Genomic DNA, 20921 nt, shown 5'->3' with positions numbered 1-20921 from the left:
CAACAGCGGAACTTGATTAACTTTGCCTTAAAAATAAAAGTACTGGGTTATCGCGCGGCTGTTTTCTGTTTCTGGCTCTCTGTTTACCGAGATCCAATGACCAGATGGTAGAGATTGGACATGTTTCTACAGACCAAATGTATTTTACTAAATCTGTTTTAAAGACCCAAACCAAAAATGGAGCAGCCCTCCCTCATGATCTAAACTGTATAGACAATAGTCACGTAGAAAGTTCTGGAAATGGTAAATATACAGCTGAACCTGGATGCTTGAGGCTGACTAAACAGCATCTCTCAGGCATCTGGGCAAAATGGTTCTGTGAGCAGAGGCAAACAGTCTGAACATAAATAACTCCTAGTGCTGAAATGACTTGCCAAGTAAGCATTTAGTAAATCGAAACAGCAGCTGCTGTGACGACTGATTAAAGTGAACCTCTCCTGCTAATTTTCAGCTCCATGTTTTTATTATTGGACTCTGCTAGAGTAGCAGAACAATTCGCAAGTCAAAATAGCCATTATTTATCTTGGACTGGTGCGTGTTATAACTGTGGTCCCCACATACAGATCCAAGAGAAAACTGAAGCTTAGAGCAGTCTGAAGCCCGAACTTTTGGCTTATTTGTATTGGTGCAGTGGTTAACCCGTTCACCTTGCAGGTGAAAGGTCCCCAGTTCAGGGGGGGTCACAAGCTTGTAAACTCCCAGTGCTGGTCCCAAGCCCAGATAAATGGGAGGAATAGCATCCAGTGTAATCTAAAACAATGGAAATAAAGGGAGCACCCAAAAGTCCCTGGAAACCTTGGTCATGTGAGGATCTGCCATATCAACAGAAAATAAGGAAATGCAAAACAGCCAAATAATCTTTGGTTCCAGCTTCTCAAAAGTCATGATCTGTTAGTTTTTTTTGTTTTCGTTAATAATAAACTAATTCCCTTTATTTGGTCAGACAAATCAAGCAATGATTTATCAGCTTTTAAGCTATTAAGACATTTTCATAAACAAAATTCTTAATGTTCAGATTTATGATGATTAAGTCAAGGCGTATTTGATAGAAAACTAGCAATATATATAACAGTTAATGTGTATAGTCATGCAGTCTGTGCGCAGAAAAGATTATTAAAAGTAGCAGTGTGGCCAGGAGTCACATTTATTTTGAAATTAGTGAGCGGAAGTTGCGGTGTTCTCGTTCTTACTCCCTAATGCTGTGTAGAACCTGCGAGGGGAAGGGAGCTGGCTGCCAGCATCATCTCGGGGAGGGATGTTCGAGATATTTACCCTTTCTGCTTTTCTGGATCAGTATTAGCCACACCGCCGCCATGCCGTAGACTAAACGCCGGGCGTTTCGATGAAGCCTATCAGGGACTGCAGCAGGGAGGAAGCGGGGTGGCTGTAACCGAGGGAAGAGGAGGATGTACTGGGCTGCTGGCTTCGCCTCTTCCCGGCCGTGTGTGGTTGAACTGGGGCGGAATCACAGCCTGCCCCTCGGGCTGTGCGGCTCCGAGCAGCAGCAGTCGTTGTATGGCTATATCATCGCCTTTCCTTTACAGGACTACGGAAGCATCATGTCGGTTTTGGGCTCGGACTCCTGGTGGAAGAAGACCCTGTACATCACCGGGGGGGCCCTGCTGGCTGCTGCAGCCTACCTGCTGCACGAGCTGCTCGCCATCAGGTAGGAACGCATAATAAGCCTACTCTGTTTATCACCACCACGTTGATTTTTATTTGTATCCAGAGCTTCGGGTCCAGATTGCATAAACCATTCACTGATATAGGAGTGTGTGCATGGGAGATGTGGTTGCTCTGCAGATCTCGCGGTGGTTGCTTGCTGAGGTTTCCGTCCGTGTTTTTCTCCTTCAAAGGACACAACACTAGGTGGGGGGGGGGGGGGGGGGGGGGGGGGGGGGGGGGGGGGGGGGGAATTAATAAGCGAGTCACGCGGCCGCTCGTGTGCCAGTTCCCGTGCAGGAAACATCGGCACCTGAGCGTGTCTAAACGAGGCGCTCCTCGGACGCTGCGGAGTCAGCCCGACCTTTACTGCACTGAGACACAGCAGCTGTCCGGAAACACTAGAAACACCCAGCATCATTTACAGCTGTATCCTGTAACAAAGCGGGTGATTGATATGCGATCAGACTCTGCAGTGTAAGAGAGATTAACATGGGACTATTGCCAGAATGCTTGGCTGTGAATGGATGGATTATTTTGGGGCCAGGTCAGTGCCGGGGAGTAAGTACATCCTGTTACAGTAGCCTGGTAGTTTCTGCTTTCACTCCTCCCTCCCTCCCCCCTCCATAAGCTGCGTTGACCGTGCCTTTCGTGCAGAAACTCAGCAGCTGAATCACGTGCAGGCTACTGAGGCTGCACCCGCAGCCTGCCGGCATCATCTGTTCGTGCCATGTGATGTATTGTTGGCAGAGCTGCTGTTACATCTTGTCAGCTTTTGTTCTCCGTTTCCAGCTAAGAGATCCGAAAGAGGTTCCTTAAGTGGTTCCTCTGGGAGACACAGCACCACAATGAAATGTGCATGGGAGACGGATGCGATGCATAGAGCAGATCAGGCATAATAATATGTTGTCGATTTTGTCGACTCCACAGAGATTTTGAATAGTTTCAGAACCATGTGACTGTGGACAGCTACCAATAAGACCTGTCTGGTTTCAGCACCACAACACAGCAGACAGCGACACAACAGGCATTTGTTGTTATTTACTTATAATGGACTGTATAGTCAATTCAAGTTTATTTATATAGCACCAGTTAACAACCACAACTGACTCAAAGAACTTTACATTGTAACAACAATGTAAATGACAACTCCTGTTAGATTCAGAACCACACACAGGTGAAAACCCAAACTATGAGAAAAACTAGACAAAAGTTTATAGTGGCATTTAAAAACATGGGGAGTGAAAAGAGGTGAGTGGAGTAGAAATGTTAAGTGCATTCTGGGAAATCCCTCAGCAGCCTGAGACTATGGCGGGATAATGAAGGGATATTTTGGGGTCACCTGATCGAGCACTAACTATGAGCTTCATCAGAAGGAAGAATTTAAGCTGCATCTTAGAAACACAGAGGGTGCCTGTCTCCTGGATCGTATATAGGTAGCTACTGTTGAAAATGGTTGCTATGTTTTAATTATCAGCTGACCATTATGAACAAAAAAGCCCTCTCACTGTAAGCAAAACAGCAAAAGACCTACATCAGAATCTGTTGTTTATATTGGCTATCTTATCTTATCTTATGGATTAAACTAACAGTTAAACAATAACAGTAAAGGAACTCTCCTGACCCTATTAAATGAATTAATATAAAACCAGATACACTTCTCCTTTTAGAAAAAAGATTTCTTTTAGCTACACACTAAGTGTTTAGGAACTGAGGGAACCCAGACCAAGGAGACCAAAAGATGAAGTTTTGGAAGTTTGGAATTTCTTCCCATTTTTGCTTCATATATAATTTCAATTGCTCAACAGTTTGGACTCTCTTTTGTCACATTTTTCATTTCAAATTGTAAATGTTTTCAATGGGTCTTTACTTATTTACTACTCATCTATACTTCTGTAATGTCAACAGAATTTGGTTTGCTGAAATATGCAAGGCATCATCTGGTTAGCAGCATATGTTGCCTCAAAGCCTGCATATATTATTTAGCATTAATGCTGCCTTCACAGATGTGCATGGCACACATGTCAGGTGCACCAGTGTAACCCTATACCACCACAGATGCTGGCATCGAACTATGAGCTGATAGTAGATTGAATGATTGCTTTATTTTTATTTTATCGGGGAGGATGCAGCATCCAATACATCAAACACCCAGAAGATCACAGCCATTCAGTATCGTATTTCAGCAGATTCTACAAGTTCTTTTTCTCCTCCGCCATGTTACAGTGTAACCTCATTAGTTCTGAAATGCTCCACCTGGTGTGTGTGTGTTTTTGTTTTTTAAGTATTAAACATTACACAACTTTTCAGTTGTGTAATGTTCCAGATAAGGAAACAGTCTTTTGCTGCCCTAGTGTTTTTGAAACATGTTGCTGTTATCAAATTAAGGAAGAGGAAACAGATGGGACCACAGCTGAGACTAATTACTGAAGATGAGACATGGGAAGTAGAACTTTATACAAAACATACTTTCAACATAAGACAGGAAATAACTAACGCTGAGACAAGGTGCCTATTCCAGGAAGCAGGTTTAGCTAACAACTCTTGGTTTGTTAACCCTAAAATGAGGGAAACTCTGGTTTTCAGTTCCAGAAAGACATCTAACTGCAACTCTGAGTCAGTTACCGAGGTAACAGACTCTGTGAACCTAACCTGCTCGCTGGCAGGTTTTATCCAACAAACTCTGAGTGTCTCTCTGACTCCTCCCCTCCTGCTGCACCTGAACCAGTTGTCTGACACTACCATTCATTTTCTCCTTCATGAAATGGCTGTCATAGCATCAGAGGAGCGAATTCATCTGCAGGCGTTTATGTTTCTACAAGCACTGAAATCCCAGTTCGTTATTTTTGTATGTAACATGAAGCTTTTACAGTTGTTCCCTCGTCAACAGGCTGTAAGGATGGAGACAGCAATGATGTCACGGATTTATAATGAGCGCAGCTGTCAGACTGTCAGTCAGTTCCTCTGAAACATTTACTGTATTTACTGTAGCATCACTGTTACATCACACTGATCTGGATGAAGCTTTAGACGCAGAACACACTTTGGATAGAAAAATGTCTGGATCTTAGAGATGATGTGAATGTTTGAGTGAAGATGAGGCTGAAACAATTCTAAGACTTGAAAACTGAACTAAATGGATTTAAAGTGACTTAAATCAACATTTTGAAAGTTGTGATGTCTGTAATTTAGAGTATGTATCTTGACATATTTTCCATTGAAAATCACCTAAATCAGTGATAATAGGCTCTATAACAGATCCGCAAACTATGTCAGAGTTCACCTGAATGCTCCATTAAAAAAATGAATAAAGTGAGGCTGCTATTCCATCAACAGATCCCATTTTTACTGTATGATTATTTAAACAATTACATTGCCATAAACTGCAGCAAAAACAGTTTTTATTAAATAAAAACTGACCTGAGGTCAGCCCTCCCCTCAGGGTCTGCTGCTGTCTCAGTCACTAACACACAGGTCGGTCAGTAAACTCAGTCTGAGCTGTTTCTCCACATTTTAATCTCCACTTTCTGTCTCCTGCATTTTGTCCGTCAGGCTGCAGCTGAATAATTAAATTTTATAAATTAAATGTAAAATTAGGATTCAGCTTCATCTGATGGAGATTCAAGTTGTGTAAATGATGACAGCAGACATTATAAAATAAATGATATATTTTATAACAAACTTTTATTCAGTCTATGATGCTGACAGAGTGGGTCAGGCTGATTAAAATGACTCGTCATGCTCCACACTGACACGTGCGATCCTCCATCCATCAGATTAAAATGGAGGCTCTGCTCTTTATTTACCCGTTGTCATGGTGAATCCTGATATGAGAGCTCCATTGATGATGGCTTTCGTTCTTTACTCATGCACGCGCTAACTCAGGGCGATAATACTCAGAGTTGATTGAACTAACTCTGATCAGCTGTTCTGGAACGGAAACTCAGAGTTGCCGATCTCAGAATTGATCAACTCAGAGTATGTTTTTACACTCAGTTTGTTGAACATGCTTCCTGGAATAGGCCCCTGGACTAAGACATGAACTTGACATGGAGGATAAACAATATGGAGAGGGGACTGACTTAATTCAAGGGACACTAAGGACAAAACACAGAGATGAGACTGGGACTGAATGGAAATACAAAAGGGATTTAACAACCTATCAACTAAAGCAGGCAGGGAACAAAAGGCACAGAAAACAGAAAGAGCAACACAACTGAATGGGGAAAACCAGACAACCAAGGGAACAGGACACAGAGAGACGAGACAGACACGAGGACACTACAGCGGAAACAAAAGTGATCACAAAAGATGATAACTAAATGTTGCCTAACCAAGAAGATGAACTAGAATATAAATGGAGACTATAAACAGAGGGTATAATAAACAACAAAGGAAAGTAGCAACCTTAATAATACCAAAATAGCCAAACTTAGACACAAAAGAGTCTCAAAGCCGAAAGGAATAACAAAACCCAGAGACAACACAAAAACCCTGGGCCCAAGACCAATGGGAATATGACAAAACTAGGATAGAACTACAAAAAATATTGTGGACTTTTATATTGGGTTACCACCATGACAAATTAGCCTGTATATTATTCATAAAACAGGATGCTCTGCAGTTACATAAATTCATTCAAGTATAAGGAGCAGTGGTCAGTGATAAAAGAGATGCTAAACAGAGCAGCTGGGGTCTGTGTGTGTGTGCCTGGGATGATGCCTAAAAGCTGTTTAAGAAATGGAAATAAATGCACAGAAGAATGTGTAATGTGATTAGGAAAGCAGTGTATTAAAATTAGATTGGATTTTTTTGCCCTTATTGATATGTTAGGTGTAGTTTTACTCCTTCACTTGTTGCAAATGAGAGCTTTAGTTCTAATTGCCATATTAGATACCATTCAGACACTCCTCCACGACAGTTTTGGCCTGGTAATAACAGTACAGGAATACACTGACAGCTCCTTGCACAAGTGCTTTCTAGCTTGTCTAGCTTGTCAGGCCTACAGTACAGTGGGAGGAGAAATGACTCATTTAGTCAATATTCTGACTTGTAACTGAAGCTCTCAGCTAATGCAGTGGAGCAGCATAAATAAAACCTTTGTGGATTTTAAGCCTTAAGTACTCAGCTGCTCCTCATTGCACAGAATGATCTACCAGAGTGGAAATGAACTTTTATAGCTTCAGCTGTCACTCAAAAAGCTTTAATACAATAATAGCTGGTTATAGTGATCCCAGTTAATCTCAAAACACATGAAATCTGTACAGACTGATTCTGTGAAAGTCGCTGAGCTCAGTGTGAGTAATGAAAGTCCATGTTAGTGGGTTGTAATTGTTTAAATTAAAAGCTGAACTCAGCATTAATGCTGGTTCACCAATGCTAGAACAAACTGCAGGTCTGTTAGAGCCTGAAGCTGAACACAAAGTTCTGTTTTCTATTCAGACACTGAGTTATGTTTGGAATTTATCTTATTGCACCCGCTGCACCGACTGATCCAGAAAACAGGCGGAAACCCCGGTTGCTCTCAGCCTCACTGCTTTACGATTAAACATTTTCAGGAAATTGGATTTGCTGCTCCCCTGTCTTTGCTCCTGATGTCTGTGTACAGTTGGCTCCGTGCAGAATCAGCTCTATGGTTCTGTTAACGGTGGAAACAATGTCCACAGAATGAGAGAATATCAATTAAAGGTGTTAATTAAGCCTAAAGTAGCGAGACGAAGTACAACACTGCATTATTAAGTCTTCTCGATCTGTGGTTTCTATGTAGGAAGGAGCAGGAGTTGGACTCTAAAGACGCCATCATCCTCCATCAATTTTCCAGGCCAAAGAACGGCGTGCCCAGCCTCTCACCCTTCTGCCTCAAAATAGAGACGTACCTGCGCATGGTGGACCTGCCCTACCAGGTGAGAACAGAGACAGAGGGGTTTAAATGGCAGTTCTGCTGCTGAAGCTTTTTCTGTAGTTCTCCTTGTTCATTAAAAGCCACTTCTGTTGCATAGTCTTAATGCGTCTCTTCCGCTAACAGGGATCAGCATTGGGCAGCATAAGTTGATGGTGGTTTAGAAATGCGGTCCATTTAGCTACATCCTCCACATAAAGACAAAACAATGAAACTGATAAATTGTTAGCCAGTGTGCATGCGGTTTCATACCACAGACAATCCTCCAGTTTGAAACATGGTATTACTGAGATCTACAAAACAGACTTAATTTTTTATTCAACATGACCCCAAATGAGCGACTGAGCCAGTAAACGCAACAGGAAAGTGTGTGCAGAGGTCAAGACAGAAAGACCTTTTTTAGAACCAAAAGCCTTTTTGGAACTATTGCTCTCACCATCTGGCGGTCTTCAAATAGGACACAGGTTTAAGGCACTGCTGGACTGACTTCGTTTTTCGGTTTTATACGGTCTATGACTGGGCAAAGGAAGTGCCAGGCAGGAGGAAAAGAGGAGGACCACAGAGGAGGTTCATGGATGTAGTGAGAGAGGGCATGCAGAGGGTTGGTGTGATAAAGGAGGATGCTGGGATAGGGTGAGAGCCCCCTAAATGGACTAGTTCTTATATATGGTGAGAGAGCAGCCGGAAGGAAAAGCCGGAAGGAAAAGAGGAAGAAGAAGTTTCTTCCTTTTTGTTATTAACAAAATCCTGTCTGAGCAGAAATACAGGTTGGCTGGCTTGCCAAATTATTTAACCAGCTAACGAGATCTTGATGAAGCAGAATAGAAGAGCCATGAGAAGCTGCAGACTAATGACAACTTGGCTAATGCTCGTTCTGCTTTCACAATTTTGCCACATAGGTCTACAGTCTTTTTGCTTTGTTCATAAAATGTACACAGAGAGCTGGATATTCACCTGCAAAGTCGTTTCCCTTTCGCAGAACTACTTTGATGGGAGGCTGTCGCCGCAGGGTAAGATGCCCTGGATTGAGTACAACCACGAGCAGGTGTCAGGGTCAGAGTTCATTGTGGACTTCCTGGAGGAGAAGCTGGGAGTGAACCTCAACAAGAACCTCACCCCGCAGGAGGTAGCCGTGTCCCGCGCTGTCACCAAAATGGTTGAGGAACACCTCTACTGGTAAGGAACTCAGATATACATGTCGTGTTGCAGCTGTGTCTTTGAAAGCCTTTTAAGAGCTATGACATCATCATCATTTACCACTTTTAGATCATTTTAAAGAGAGAATACAGTTTTCCATTTCTACATTTTGATTTAACAATTGTATCTGAAGGGTGAAATTATGCATTTGTTGTGCACACTGTAAGTTTATGTGTACGCATTCATATTTAAGCACACATTTTAATATGCTCAGTGCTAAACCATATCAGGAAACACCTACACTGATCCTTCCAGAAAAGAAGTCCAATTTATTTTAAAAGCAAGAAAAAAAAGATATATTAAGCCTTTAATCTTAAAAAAGGTCAAATTATTTATGCAGCCCAGGCTGTGATATTGCCATCGTTCACAGTGGTGAGTCACACCAGAATCATTGGGGGAGAGACGTGTTGCTGCTGCTGCTACTGGGAAATCGTTTATCGCACTCCATCTACACCAAGGGAGGCTGAGAGTGTTTTCCATTACTTAAAAGCTGTCTTTCACTATCCATCACCTCACACACACACACACACACACACACACACATGCACACTATCTAACCCCGTTGATCCATGTGGTGTGGCCTGTTGCCCTCTATATAATAATTTGAGGACACAATTTGAACTACTCTTTGATCTTAGTTCACTTATTAAAAAAAGGAAGCAACAGTGTGCCAGCTGTGTGTTATAAACAGAGGAATCTGCTCCATTTCTCTGAAAGCGGCAGAGGTCATTCATGTAATCAACTTTCACACTCCCTCTCTCATTGTGTCACCTCCCTGCTCTTCTTCCTCTGCTTCTCCCATCGCCCTGCGCCATGTTTGGACCCACATACAGAGCTATTGATTGAATTATTTATGTCAAGGAAGGGCAGTGTGACAGCATGCTTCTCTTTGTGTACTGAGACACAGTCTAGCAATAGATACAGTTAGCTGATACACACATCGAGTTGCCCTCCTGATTTATGGGGCTGTGGTTAAAGATCAAGAAAATATATTTTCAAAGCCAATTCTACTATATTGCTGATCAATATTTTTAAATTAAAAAAATTTCAGATAAATAGATGAGATTTTGTTTGCAGCAAAGAACTATTAGAGAATTATCACTCAGCTTTAGATCACTCTGCTCCAAAGAAGAATTGAGAAATCTTTTAAGCCGCATCAAACAGTAGATATACACAGACTGCAACTAGCATTTAGCAGCTGAAGCGACAGATTTTCAGGGTGGACAGCACAGCAGAATTTACAAACTGGGCACAAATACAACTTTAAATTACGATTACACTTTTGCTGGATATTTAAATATGCAGCTGTTTGCAATCACAGTAGACATCACAATGTAACTGTTTTTATTTTTATTTTTCCTCCCTGGGAAATACAGCAACTCTGCCTTTAGCTGGCAGGCATTTTGTGTGCCAGACTGCACAGATAAAGTTTGTGTGTTTGCTGATATTTGTTGAACTGTTAAATTAGCTGCCACTTTTAAATTTGGCTCCATTTATGCTTGCTCCTCTTCAGCGGAGCGCGCTACATGCTGAAATACAGTGACCACAACTTGCTTGACATCTGCAGCATGAAGGAAAAAAAAGGATGTGTCCAAGTGGGACCATGTGGTGACTTAACTATCTCCCTGGCTGCTGTTATTCAAAAAAAGACAGGTTACCACTATATCACATGGCTAACACAGAGAGAAATATGCCTACTAAAAATTTAGAGTCATAAGTTAACATGCATGTCTTTGGCATGTGTAAGGAAACCCATGCAGGCACAGGGAGAACATGTAAACTCCACACAGGGAGGCATCAGCCAACTAGCAGGTTTGAGCTAACATTTTTGTTGCAGTGAGGCGCGGGAAAGCACCAACTTGTTAATCAGAAGTAAAGTAGCCAGTGAGCATAACTAGATACTCCTCACTTCTGAATGACCCAAATCTACAAAGTGTTTTCTGAGTATGATGGCCATTTCCCATAGACTTCTATAGACACAGAAGTTACGTCCATCTTGCTAGTGTGTGTGCTAACCACTGGACCACTTCATTGTCCCTACACCAACATATAATGCTTTTTATTATTCTGATTAGTCCAGTATATTGGTCATGACAGTAGCTTATCATCATGGTTAGCTTCATGAGTCTCCCACCCAAAGCTGAAGTCAGACATTAACAGAAATCCTTTCCTGTCTAGCTGCAAGCTCTGCCAGGCCTTTGTTAAAGAAGACAGATTGATATCAGATATCAGATAATATAACAGGAAGTAGTGTGTAGCCAGTGGACAGTCCCCACTCCTAAAATTAATATAACCCGGATTCCTTAATTCTGTTTCCATTGAGTGACAGTCACATACTAGATGGAGACTGCAGGCTGGAGGAGATCATGAGTTATTCACTACCAGCAGAAAGATGACAGAGAGCAGGCGCTGGCTTTTAGATGAACTGAGAGAAAAAAGCTCACTCTGGTGTTGGGTTTGGACGTGTGTTGTGGAAATATCCTAGAGACTTATAACATGGAGGTTTGCCATCATGCAGAAAAGGTCTTTCAAGATTTACAGTTGAAAAGTGTATAATATAATTATGGAACGTTGATCTTAAGAAATGAGCTCACATGTTAACAGCAGGTATGGTCATCCAGTTCCTCAGTTTAACCTTTCACTGACTTTCTTATACCCCCTCATAATGTGTACCTACCTCCCAGATAAGGAAACACAGTATGTCTCACTTGCACAATCAACAAATGTCTTGGCTGTGCTTTAGTTCCACTGAGTCAAAATAACAGACACTGATCGGAGCTCCTTCAGACTTTTTCAGACCTCTAAGTAGATGGGTTAACTCCACAAAATCCATGACAACGTGGGCGCCTGGGTGGCTTAGTGGTGAAGCCGGCAACCACATACACACTCCGCGTTGCGGTACGGGCAGTGTGGGTTCGCGTCCCGGCCCGTCGCCGATTTGCCCGCGTGTCTTCCCCTGTATCTTTTCCCCGTTTCCTGTCTCTCTCCACTGTCACGAAAAGCCGCTGTGGCCAAAAATGCAAAAAAAAAAAATCCATGTAATGTCAGAAAGTAATCTGAGTGTTTACATGCACAGACAACAATGAATGTACCAGGGACAGTGACTTTTTCCATTGTGTCTGTTAATGGAGTGAATCCATGTAAAACATTTATCCTTTATTGGTTTCACAGGGGATTCTGAGGCTTTGGGCTGGGCTTGTTTGCTTGTAAACAAACAGGATCTGTTGGACCACATTGTGAGACAAATTTGTACTGGAGGTCAGGATGGCTCATGAGGCTGCCCGGGTTTCCCTTTTTTCATTTACCTCAAGCAAGAGAGAATCCATACACTGCCAAGTGTCTCAGCCTTGTTTTCTTCTTATGAGTAAGTAGGGGGCGCTTTGCAGCAATAGGTGACTGTATTTTATCATGAGAGGCGGGGACGGATTCCAGGCATTGCTCTGAAACCTCAGGCTGACGCTCTGAAGGGCTGAATGTATGATGTTGTGTTCTGGCAGCAAGTGCAGAGCAGTCCAGCTGATGGATGGGCCAGGGGACAAAAGTTTTGGAGCACTGTTATTGATTAAGATGAGGCTAATTGTTATTGGACATAAAGCTTTACTGGGAATACGATGCAGTGCCTGAACCTCTCATTAAACAGTTTCATTCGATCCTTTTTTAAAAGTCAGTTTTTAAAATATGGCATGTGACTCGACAGATTAACAAACTTGGCTCCGCTTTCTTTTATTAGTGTAGTTTTTTTTTGTTTTACAGCATCAAATTTTGGGTAAAGATTTATAGATCTTTGTGTCAACACAAAGAGACAGATGGGGACAAAAAAAAACTGACCACAGACATGCAGCAACTGAACTCATTACATAAGATTTAAAGATTAAGGCAGAACTGACTGACATTTTTCAGTTCTATTCAGTTTTATTTATCTAACACTAAATTACAACAATAGTCGCCTCAAGGCACTTTATATTGTAAGGTAACCTAAAATAAAAAGGCAATAAATAAGAACTTAATGCTTTTAAACATCAGTCAGAAAATGTGTTATTCCTTCTTCCTGTATGGTGACACTTATGTGGAGCTGTTAATGCCCAGTTAAAGCAATGCTAGTCTGAAGATTATAATTAAAGCTGTAACGTCTGCAGATCATCCAGGTAAAGAGTAATGGAGTTTATTTTTGGCCATGATCTGATCATGAACAGGTGATGAAGTGACAAAAAAATGTTTTTGAGTTATTCATGCCCTTTAAAGAGAAACTCAGGTATGAACCTCCTCCTGACTTTTTCTATGTGATCATTTCTATGTTTTCTTTTGTGTGGACTGTCATATAAAATTATGGAACATGCTGTTTTTCTTTTTCTTTGCTACATTTTTGTGTGTACATTTTGCTGCCAGTGTGCTGCTTATGCTAATATCGAGGACTGCTCCAAAATCAGCACCACTGATATTATAATAGTTCCCAGTTTGGTCATAACAGTAGAGATACTAATGTTGATGATGTTACACCATCCGGGCATGTTCATGGTACATGAATTGTATGGGATAAGCTTTTTGGCAGTGTAGAATTAGACTGATTTTTGCTTGCTTGTTGCTGTATAGATGCCGGTTTGTTTGCTTATAGAAAATTATTCTGTCTCATCATTCTGTATGTTCAAATATAAAAGATCTGTTTGAACTGATGGCTCAAAGACTCAGTTGCAAACACAGTTTGTTCTTGTTTGAAATGACCACAAGGATTTTAGACCAACAATTGGAATACTTTTTGATCTTGACCTACGCAAGCTCAGGAGGCGGTTCCTTCTAAGACTCTGACAGACTGTAGGTGTTGCTGAGGCTCGTTTTTTGTTCAGAGAAGTAGCTTTTTTGCCACAGCCATTGTTGGTCTAGACAGTGTAATGGTAACACAGTGTGGTCTGCATTGTGTTTTCTTTCAGGACAATAGCCTACTGCCAGTGGGTGGACAACCTGGAGGAAACTCAGAAGCTGCTGGCGATGAGTGGGCCTCTGAGCGACACGCTGAAGTGGCTGCTGAGCCATCTGAACGGCGGCATGGTGCGCAGGGAGATGTACGGCCACGGCATCGGACGCTTCTCCAAGGAGGAGGTCTACACGCTGATGGAGAAGGACATGAGGACGCTGGCCACTTTACTGGGTATGAGCCAGGCTGCATGCATGAATGCCTGTCCCATTAGAGCTACGACTAACCTCATCAAGACCATATTTATAGAGAGCTACACTGACGCTGTTTTATAAACTGATAACAGAGTTGGCTATCCCCCCCCCCCCCCCCCCCCCCCCCCCCCCCCCCATTGGCTATAATGAATCTACATACATTTGTTTCTGTGAGCGGATGTTTCTGAAAATTAATTTTATTTATCAGAACAAAATACCGCTTTTCTGCATCTTTGTGCATGATTTTTATTGAGCTACAGGCAGAAATGAATGAAAGCAGGGAAGGTTCTGGACTTCAGCCGCACAGATTCAACATAAGCGTTTTCAGAAAAGTGCTTTCCATCGATCTGTTTGTGTTATTTCAGCAAACAACCACTTGTGTAAAAATGGAAAAGTCATTCCCGAGTGAAAGCATTAGTACATCGACAGCCATCTGGCTTTCCTCTTTTAATGTTCATTACACACGAGTGCCAGAAAGTGTTCATCTAAAATATCCCGTTTTAACCAGAAGAGCTGAGTTCCCAACTTCAAAATGAAATTAGTTTACTTGAAGTTGGCTCTCTGAAGGGCCAGGAAAGCACACAAATACTTAGCAACCTTTCATTAACTGGCCTTCCTGTAGTGTTTTGCTTTCCCCCTGGATTACTCAGAGTGGTTACAGGTCTCATTAAAAACATCTCTAATGGAGCTTGGCATTGGGGATGATGTGTATAAGAGCGGGGATTCCCAACCAAGAGAGATCTCAGCAGCTGCCTGGGGTACTCAAAAATTGTAGAGTAGTTCCACTTATTTGAAAATGAATGTACAAATTCAAAAAAACAAAACAAAAAAAAAACATGTTTAGGTGGAAAATAACTATCCAAATGCAACCATAAGCAAAGATTTAGTGCTACAAGAAGTGGTCCAAAGAGTGAGATAAAAGCACAAAATAAACTGTCAAAAAAGTAAAACCAAAGATCAACGACCTAAAAAGTTAGGTCAACGCAGTAGATGAATAGTTGACCCTGAATTGGTTGGGAAAATGGATGGGTGGATGGAGAGATGTGGAAAAATGGAACTCTAGTACATAAACTGTTGGTATAATCACTGAAAGTCAAAGTAAATGCTTTACAAGCACCTTCTGCCTCTCCAAGTGATGTGGAAATCAGCTGTAACAAAATATTTTAACAATACCGACTGAAGGACTTGCAGAGTTGATAAAGGAGTACTTCAGTTTGGCTGATACACTATTTTGATATCTATATTTTTTATGTGTTTGCTTATTTTGTTTTTATTGGTGACTGGTTCTTATATTTGAGCATTCAAAGTACTTTATACAACTTGTCTTCATTTCTTTTTTCTACACCTAAGTGCTCTCTAACAATCACACACCGATGAATGCATCGGAGAGCAACTTGGGGTTCAGTATCTTGCCCAAGGATACTTTGCCACGCAGCCTGGAGCAGCCAGGGATTAAACCACCAACCTTCCGATTAGTAGATGACTTGCTCCCCCTCCTGGGCCACAGCCACCCACGATTATTGATTTCCCTTTTGCGCCAGTTAAATCATCAGTGTAAAAAAGAAAAATAACAGCTGTTTTAAAATCCTTGACATTGCTGTTTGTTCTCTGTCCTGTAGGAGATAAGAAATACTTCATGGGCTCGAAGATGTCAACATTAGATGCTACGGTGTTTGGGCATCTAGCTCAAGCCATGTGGACTTTACCTGGAACACGACCAGAGCAACTTATCAAAGGTCAGATGATCTATTCAGTAACTGCAAATCAAGCTTATTTTTAATCACCTGTTTTGGTATGTTACCTTGTTCTTGCAGTTTAAAAGCATGCTTTCCATGAGCTGTTTTTACTGCTGTATTTTTCTGTGTAATCCACTAGATGGCACTGCTGCTCTACAACTCAAAGCTTGCTTACAGAAGCTTTGAGAGCTGCTTTAACATCTTGAACAGGGAACACTTCAGTCTTTTATCTTTTGAGAGAACAGTGTCAGAGCTCTGTGTTTTAATCCATAAATTGTGATCAAGGTGCTTGTGAGAATGAAACAAGACAAAAAAAAAAAAAATCTCTTCAGAGGTGCGTTAGACTCACAAAAGCAGTAAGCACCTGTGATACCTCCTGCTGGTTTTAGCTCTGTCTTCAAAAGATTATACATGTCTCCACAGGAGAGCTGATCAACTTGGCCATGTTCTGCGAGCGGATGCGGAGGAGGTTCTGGCCCGAGTGGTTTGTGGAGGTGGAGGATCTTTATTACGCCGGAGACAGCGAGAGCAGCAGCGGGGGCACCCCGACAGGCCTGCTGGACTTTGGCCTCTTCTCCAGGACTGACACACTGGACGACAGCGACGGCAGCAGCCGCTCGGCCGGACGCACGCGCGCACACTCTCCTGACTCCGACCGCTCGTTGTTTGATTCGGACGTGGGCACGGGCTCTGACAATGATATCCAGTTTAAAGAGGAGTCAATGCCAGACCTGGAAGTTTGACCTTGGCAGACTGAGACTGGCTGGAGGCTGGAACAGTCGGTGCTACAGGCTGCTGTGTGGTTCTGCTTAATAAATCTGGCTGGAACAATGTGTCCAAGCAATAGGTCGCACACAGCTGAAAGAACTATTCCAGCTCCTCCACCTGCGATACCCAGCATGTTACAACTTCCAAATGGACAGACTGGGTCTTTATATGCAGACAATGCAAAATAAACCTTACAAACATGCAACTGTACAGTCGGTTTCCTCCTGTATGTCGGAGCTGCCCCCGTGGCAGCTCCTCTTTGCCTTATTTGTCTCATCCTAAGATGCAGAAGCTAGTGCGAAAAGTTAACACAGAGGAGCTATCTCACGAAGAGCGTGTTGGCGACAGAAGTGTGCTGCAGACAAGACAGGTGGCACTTCACTTGCTATGAAATGATGCAACTAATCACCACTCTGCCGTGTGTCATAACGCACAAAACCGTTTAAACAGGTGGAGATTGAAAAAGGAACAGCTGCCATGTCTCTGCTGTTAGCCATCCGTGTGCTGAAGAGTAAACACAGGTGACATTGAGTGCCAGTCTGTGCATTAAGTTGACCCATACGTCATTTCCTTTTTGCTTCTTGTATGTGGAAACAGTCCCGTATCAAAACAAATAATTCTGTCTGCGGCCCTACATCCAATGCTTATCAGGCCTGTTGAGCAGAAATCCAGAGGAAAGATTTGTGCCTGTTTCATTTGCTAGTTATCATCCTGTTTCTCCTCCAGTAACTATCTGCCTGCACTTTGTTATTGTTGAACTTGGAGTCTTTTTTTTTTTTTTTAATTGATTCCAAAATTCTTGTGGTCTTATGTGAAGAGTTGCAGTTCTTATATTTGACCACTAGATGGCGTCAGCAGTCAGCCTGTTGCCTTCTACATCAAGGTCACTCCAGCCTAAGGACCTGCAGTACGCATTTAACACAAGAAAATTTCCACTTCATTGCTAAACCTCCCATTGATAGGTGACCTGCCAGTGTTGTGTGTGTGTGTGTGTGTGTGATCGCATGCACACTTGCATACTGCAGCGGAGTGCGGCCTCAAATCAGCCTTAGTGCCTCAGAACAGTAAAAAAAAAAATGGTTGGAACTTGCAACCTTTTTTGTTCTTTTTTTGTGATATAATTTATTATCAGTGCCACTTGATATTCTTTCTACAATAATTTATTTGTCAAATATATCTATTTTTCTTATTTCTTTTTCTTATTGCTCTCAAAGAGAGACGTTAATTTGCACTAGTGGAAATTTCATTTCACCTTATTCAGTGGGAGGAGTCTGCTGTGAAGGCACAGAATGGGAAGCGAATGGGAAACACAGATAGATGGGAGACGCAGAGCGTCACGATAAAGATCAGGCCTGCCAGTGGACTGTGCTGCTTATGTTGGCTGCGTGCGTATGAATGTTACCGGGTGTGAATGTCATCAGTGAAGCAGCTGATAAAGTGTTTGCAGACTGGACTGAGTCAGAATACCAAATGAAAGGGAAGCGAGTACAGCTGGTGTAAAATCTTGATTAAAATGTGGACCAAAGTGGTCTGGGGAAGAGTTCGCTTTTGTCTGTCACGTTAAGCTCGCTGAAAGTGCTCGTAATGGAAATGTGATGACTTTAAAATGACTGTGGTACATAAAGAATAAGTGTGACTTGCATTGAAGGGTCTACACACCCTGATTATGAACACTTTTTTTTCTCACTAGTGGTACTAAATCATGCAGATAGTTTTGTTGTGAATTCTCCAGGCTCGGAGCCTTAGCTGTCTCTCTTCTTATTCCATACCTTGAGATAATTCCTAAAAAAATTTAAAATCTTCATTCAGTTCACTGGTTTTGGTCAGAGTTGACAAGCTAAAAAGACTATAGCTATCAAATGGTAAATTAAATACTTACAGCTGTGCAGAGAACACACTGCAAAACCAATTTTATAGGTTACATTCACATGTAGCCACAAGTGGCCCAAGTCAGATTTATTTGGTTAAATGCCACTCATGTTTCTTCACAAAACTGTGAACAGCACAAATCACCTGGAAACCTACTTTTCTTTCTATTCTTATTTGGACTCCTTTCATATGCAGTCCTGAAATACAGATTTTTTTCTTCTAATGCAGTTTCAGTCTGAACTGTCAGACTAGCATCAGAATCCAACCACTCTTGGCTCCATCACTGCCTCCACACCTCTATAAAGAGCTAGAAGCTATTGTACGTCTCTCTTTCTCTTGGCCCTTGCCAATATGCTGGCCACTGCGGCACATCAACGCTGCATGTGACGCTGTTTCCTTGCACATGCAGGTCAGTGTGCCTGATATTGGCTAAAAGAATAATGCAAACAGATAACAAAACCAAACCAAACCAAAAAAAAGTATCTGATCCGAGGAAGAAACCAGAACTGAGCCCTGCAAGCCGTGGGGCCTGTGTCCTCAGCAGAAGTAGTTCCAGTGGAAATTTTTGTGACAGAGTCTGTCACAAAAACCACTGACTTGTGAATCATTCATTGAATTTGAATATATTTCTGTTAATATTAAATATGAAAGCTGATTAGATGACCTTTGAGTTGTACGTTTTTTACTGTAGCTTCAATGCGCTGAAAAAGTGAGGGCCTTTTTGAGCAACTGCCAGGGATGCTTCTGCAGAATTATTTAAAGCCGCTAGTAACTTTTTTCTTTTATAATTAAGAATGGCTCAAATTATATCTGTAATGTGAAAGGAGTTGCGTGTAGGAACGATCCCCAGACTATGCAGTTTCCCTCAGATCTACAAAGAGGAACGGCATCTTTCAAATGACTGTTTGGTTGTACAGGCTTGCAACTTAACTGCTTTTTGCCAAGTCTCACTGCTCTCATTAGTGTCACTTTCAGAAGCAGCTGGCAGCTTTTTAGCTCTAGACAAACTGCTTAGCACCATATGACACTAATAATGATGGCAACTTGTTGGTGATTATAATAGGGCTGATTTAGCAACTAAAGAGCGAAAATTTCCTACAGAAGTTGGAGACCAAACCAGCAATCAATTCACGTGAATATTGCACTTAAATCAGACGGCCAGAAACACCAAAATGAACAACAATGCTCCAAATCTGTTTGATGAGCAAGTGTTTGCTCACAGATTCACTATATGACTATTTACAGTGTGACAATGTATCACTGTTGTGTTTAATCAGTTCTGTTGCACTCAACTGACAAAAAAAGTAAAACACTGGCCCAACCTTAAGGAGAGGATAGAAAATAAGGTTTATTTAAAAACAATGAAGTGAAGTGAGCACAATAGTCCCCTTTAAATAAGAAAGAAAATCCATTAATTTCATTGTATTGAAGTAAAAGTGGATATCTCAAAACCTGATCAAGGAAAACCAGAACTATCCACATGTCTGTGTACCATCTGAGGAGGTGATTTTATGCTTTTTGTTGTTGTTTCGGGGGAAGAATCCCGGGTAGGTGAGTTAGTGTCCAAAGGCCAGAGATGGACGGGACTCAGCAGAAACAACCTTCTTCCATCATGTCGTCCTGTGGTTTGTATTCCGACCTGACCTGCACCGGCCTGGGTTGTGTACTTCTCAGTCACCTCATCCAGTCTGGGCATTATATACAGTACAGTTGGACTGCATCAATCAAGCCATATTAAATCTAGATGTCTTGTTATTGGAACCATGTCATAGCGTTGCTGCTGGTATAATGTAAATATTGTATGTGTGACAAAGTGTACCAAACTGTGTGTAGAGCTGACTGACTGATCAAACTACCTGTGGCTGTGCAGTCATACAAACTGGGGCGACTGGATGATTTCAATAAAGAATAGCTGTGAGAATTTTAAACACACTCTTGTTCTGTGTTCAGTCAGCTTCCTTATGCATCTCGGTTTAAGTCATGACACAGCTTATTGACACGCACACTGTATATTAATGTGTTATGTTGTTGTATGTTGTATCTCTTGACTGTATATTATGTGTGTGGTTGCGTGTTTTCAATCATGCTAAACCAGTCGCAATCACTCAGGTGCGGAAGGGGGCTGATTAAGAGTTTGCCAGGAGTCTGGAGGCGAGACAGGAGGTGGAGAGGAGCAGGAAAAAACTTAGGAGGGAGGGTGAGGCAAAAAAAAAAAAAAAATTAAATAAATAAAAATCATAAGGTGAAAAGAGAGAGTTGAGCCAGGGCAAAGAGTAAGTAACCGAGAGCAAAAAAAAAAAAGGGGAAGGAGGAATGAGAAAGGAGGAGAGGAGCAGGTGCTGGAGAGGAGAGAAGAGGTGAAGAGGCCAGGACTGAGGAGTGAAGGGATAGTGGGAAGCCACTGGGGAGGAGGGGGAGGAGGAAAAAGAAAAGGAGCATCAGGAGTTTTTTGGAGGGGAAGAATTGGAAAGATAGGGGTAGAAGGAAAGGAGAGAGAAAGAGAGAAGCCAGAGTGGAGAGGAGAGAAGAGGAGGGGATGATGCGGCTGGGCTCGGGGCCCGGGGAGGAGAAGCTAGGGCCACGGATCAGGAACCAGGTTCCCCGGGGACGGAGCAGGTGCAGGCTGC

At 42.1% G+C, this 20921-nt stretch overlaps 1 protein-coding gene across 1 annotated transcript; it reads left to right on the top strand.

The window, feature by feature from the left end:
• Positions 1-1211: 1211 nt before the first annotated feature.
• faxcb (failed axon connections homolog, metaxin like GST domain containing b) lies at positions 1212-20208 on the top strand. Its single transcript, XM_030750733.1, has 6 exons — positions 1212-1666; positions 7430-7565; positions 8541-8737; positions 13684-13901; positions 15541-15657; positions 16081-20208. The coding sequence occupies exons 1-6, from the start codon at positions 1407-1409 to the stop codon at positions 16398-16400; spliced, it is 1248 nt and encodes a 415-aa protein (XP_030606593.1). The 5' UTR covers positions 1212-1406; the 3' UTR covers positions 16401-20208.
• Positions 20209-20921: the final 713 nt, after the last annotated feature.

This window comes from Archocentrus centrarchus, chromosome 16 (assembly GCF_007364275.1).
Source record: "Archocentrus centrarchus isolate MPI-CPG fArcCen1 chromosome 16, fArcCen1, whole genome shotgun sequence".
Lineage (NCBI taxonomy): Eukaryota > Metazoa > Chordata > Actinopteri > Cichliformes > Cichlidae > Archocentrus > Archocentrus centrarchus.
Note: the sequence above shows the minus strand (reverse complement) of the source record. Positions and strands in the feature narration are given on the sequence as shown.

Bases quoted from the DNA above. Each gene is read 5' to 3' on its own strand.
- faxcb (XM_030750733.1), top strand. From the start codon at position 1,407: ATGTACTGGGCTGCTGGCTTCGCCTCTTCCCGGCCGTGTGTGGTTGAA. The intron at 7,566-8,540 runs GTGAGAACAGAG...TCCCTTTCGCAG, and splicing joins TGGTGGACCTGCCCTACCAG to AACTACTTTGATGGGAGGCT. The intron at 8,738-13,683 runs GTAAGGAACTCA...GTTTTCTTTCAG, and splicing joins GTTGAGGAACACCTCTACTG to GACAATAGCCTACTGCCAGT.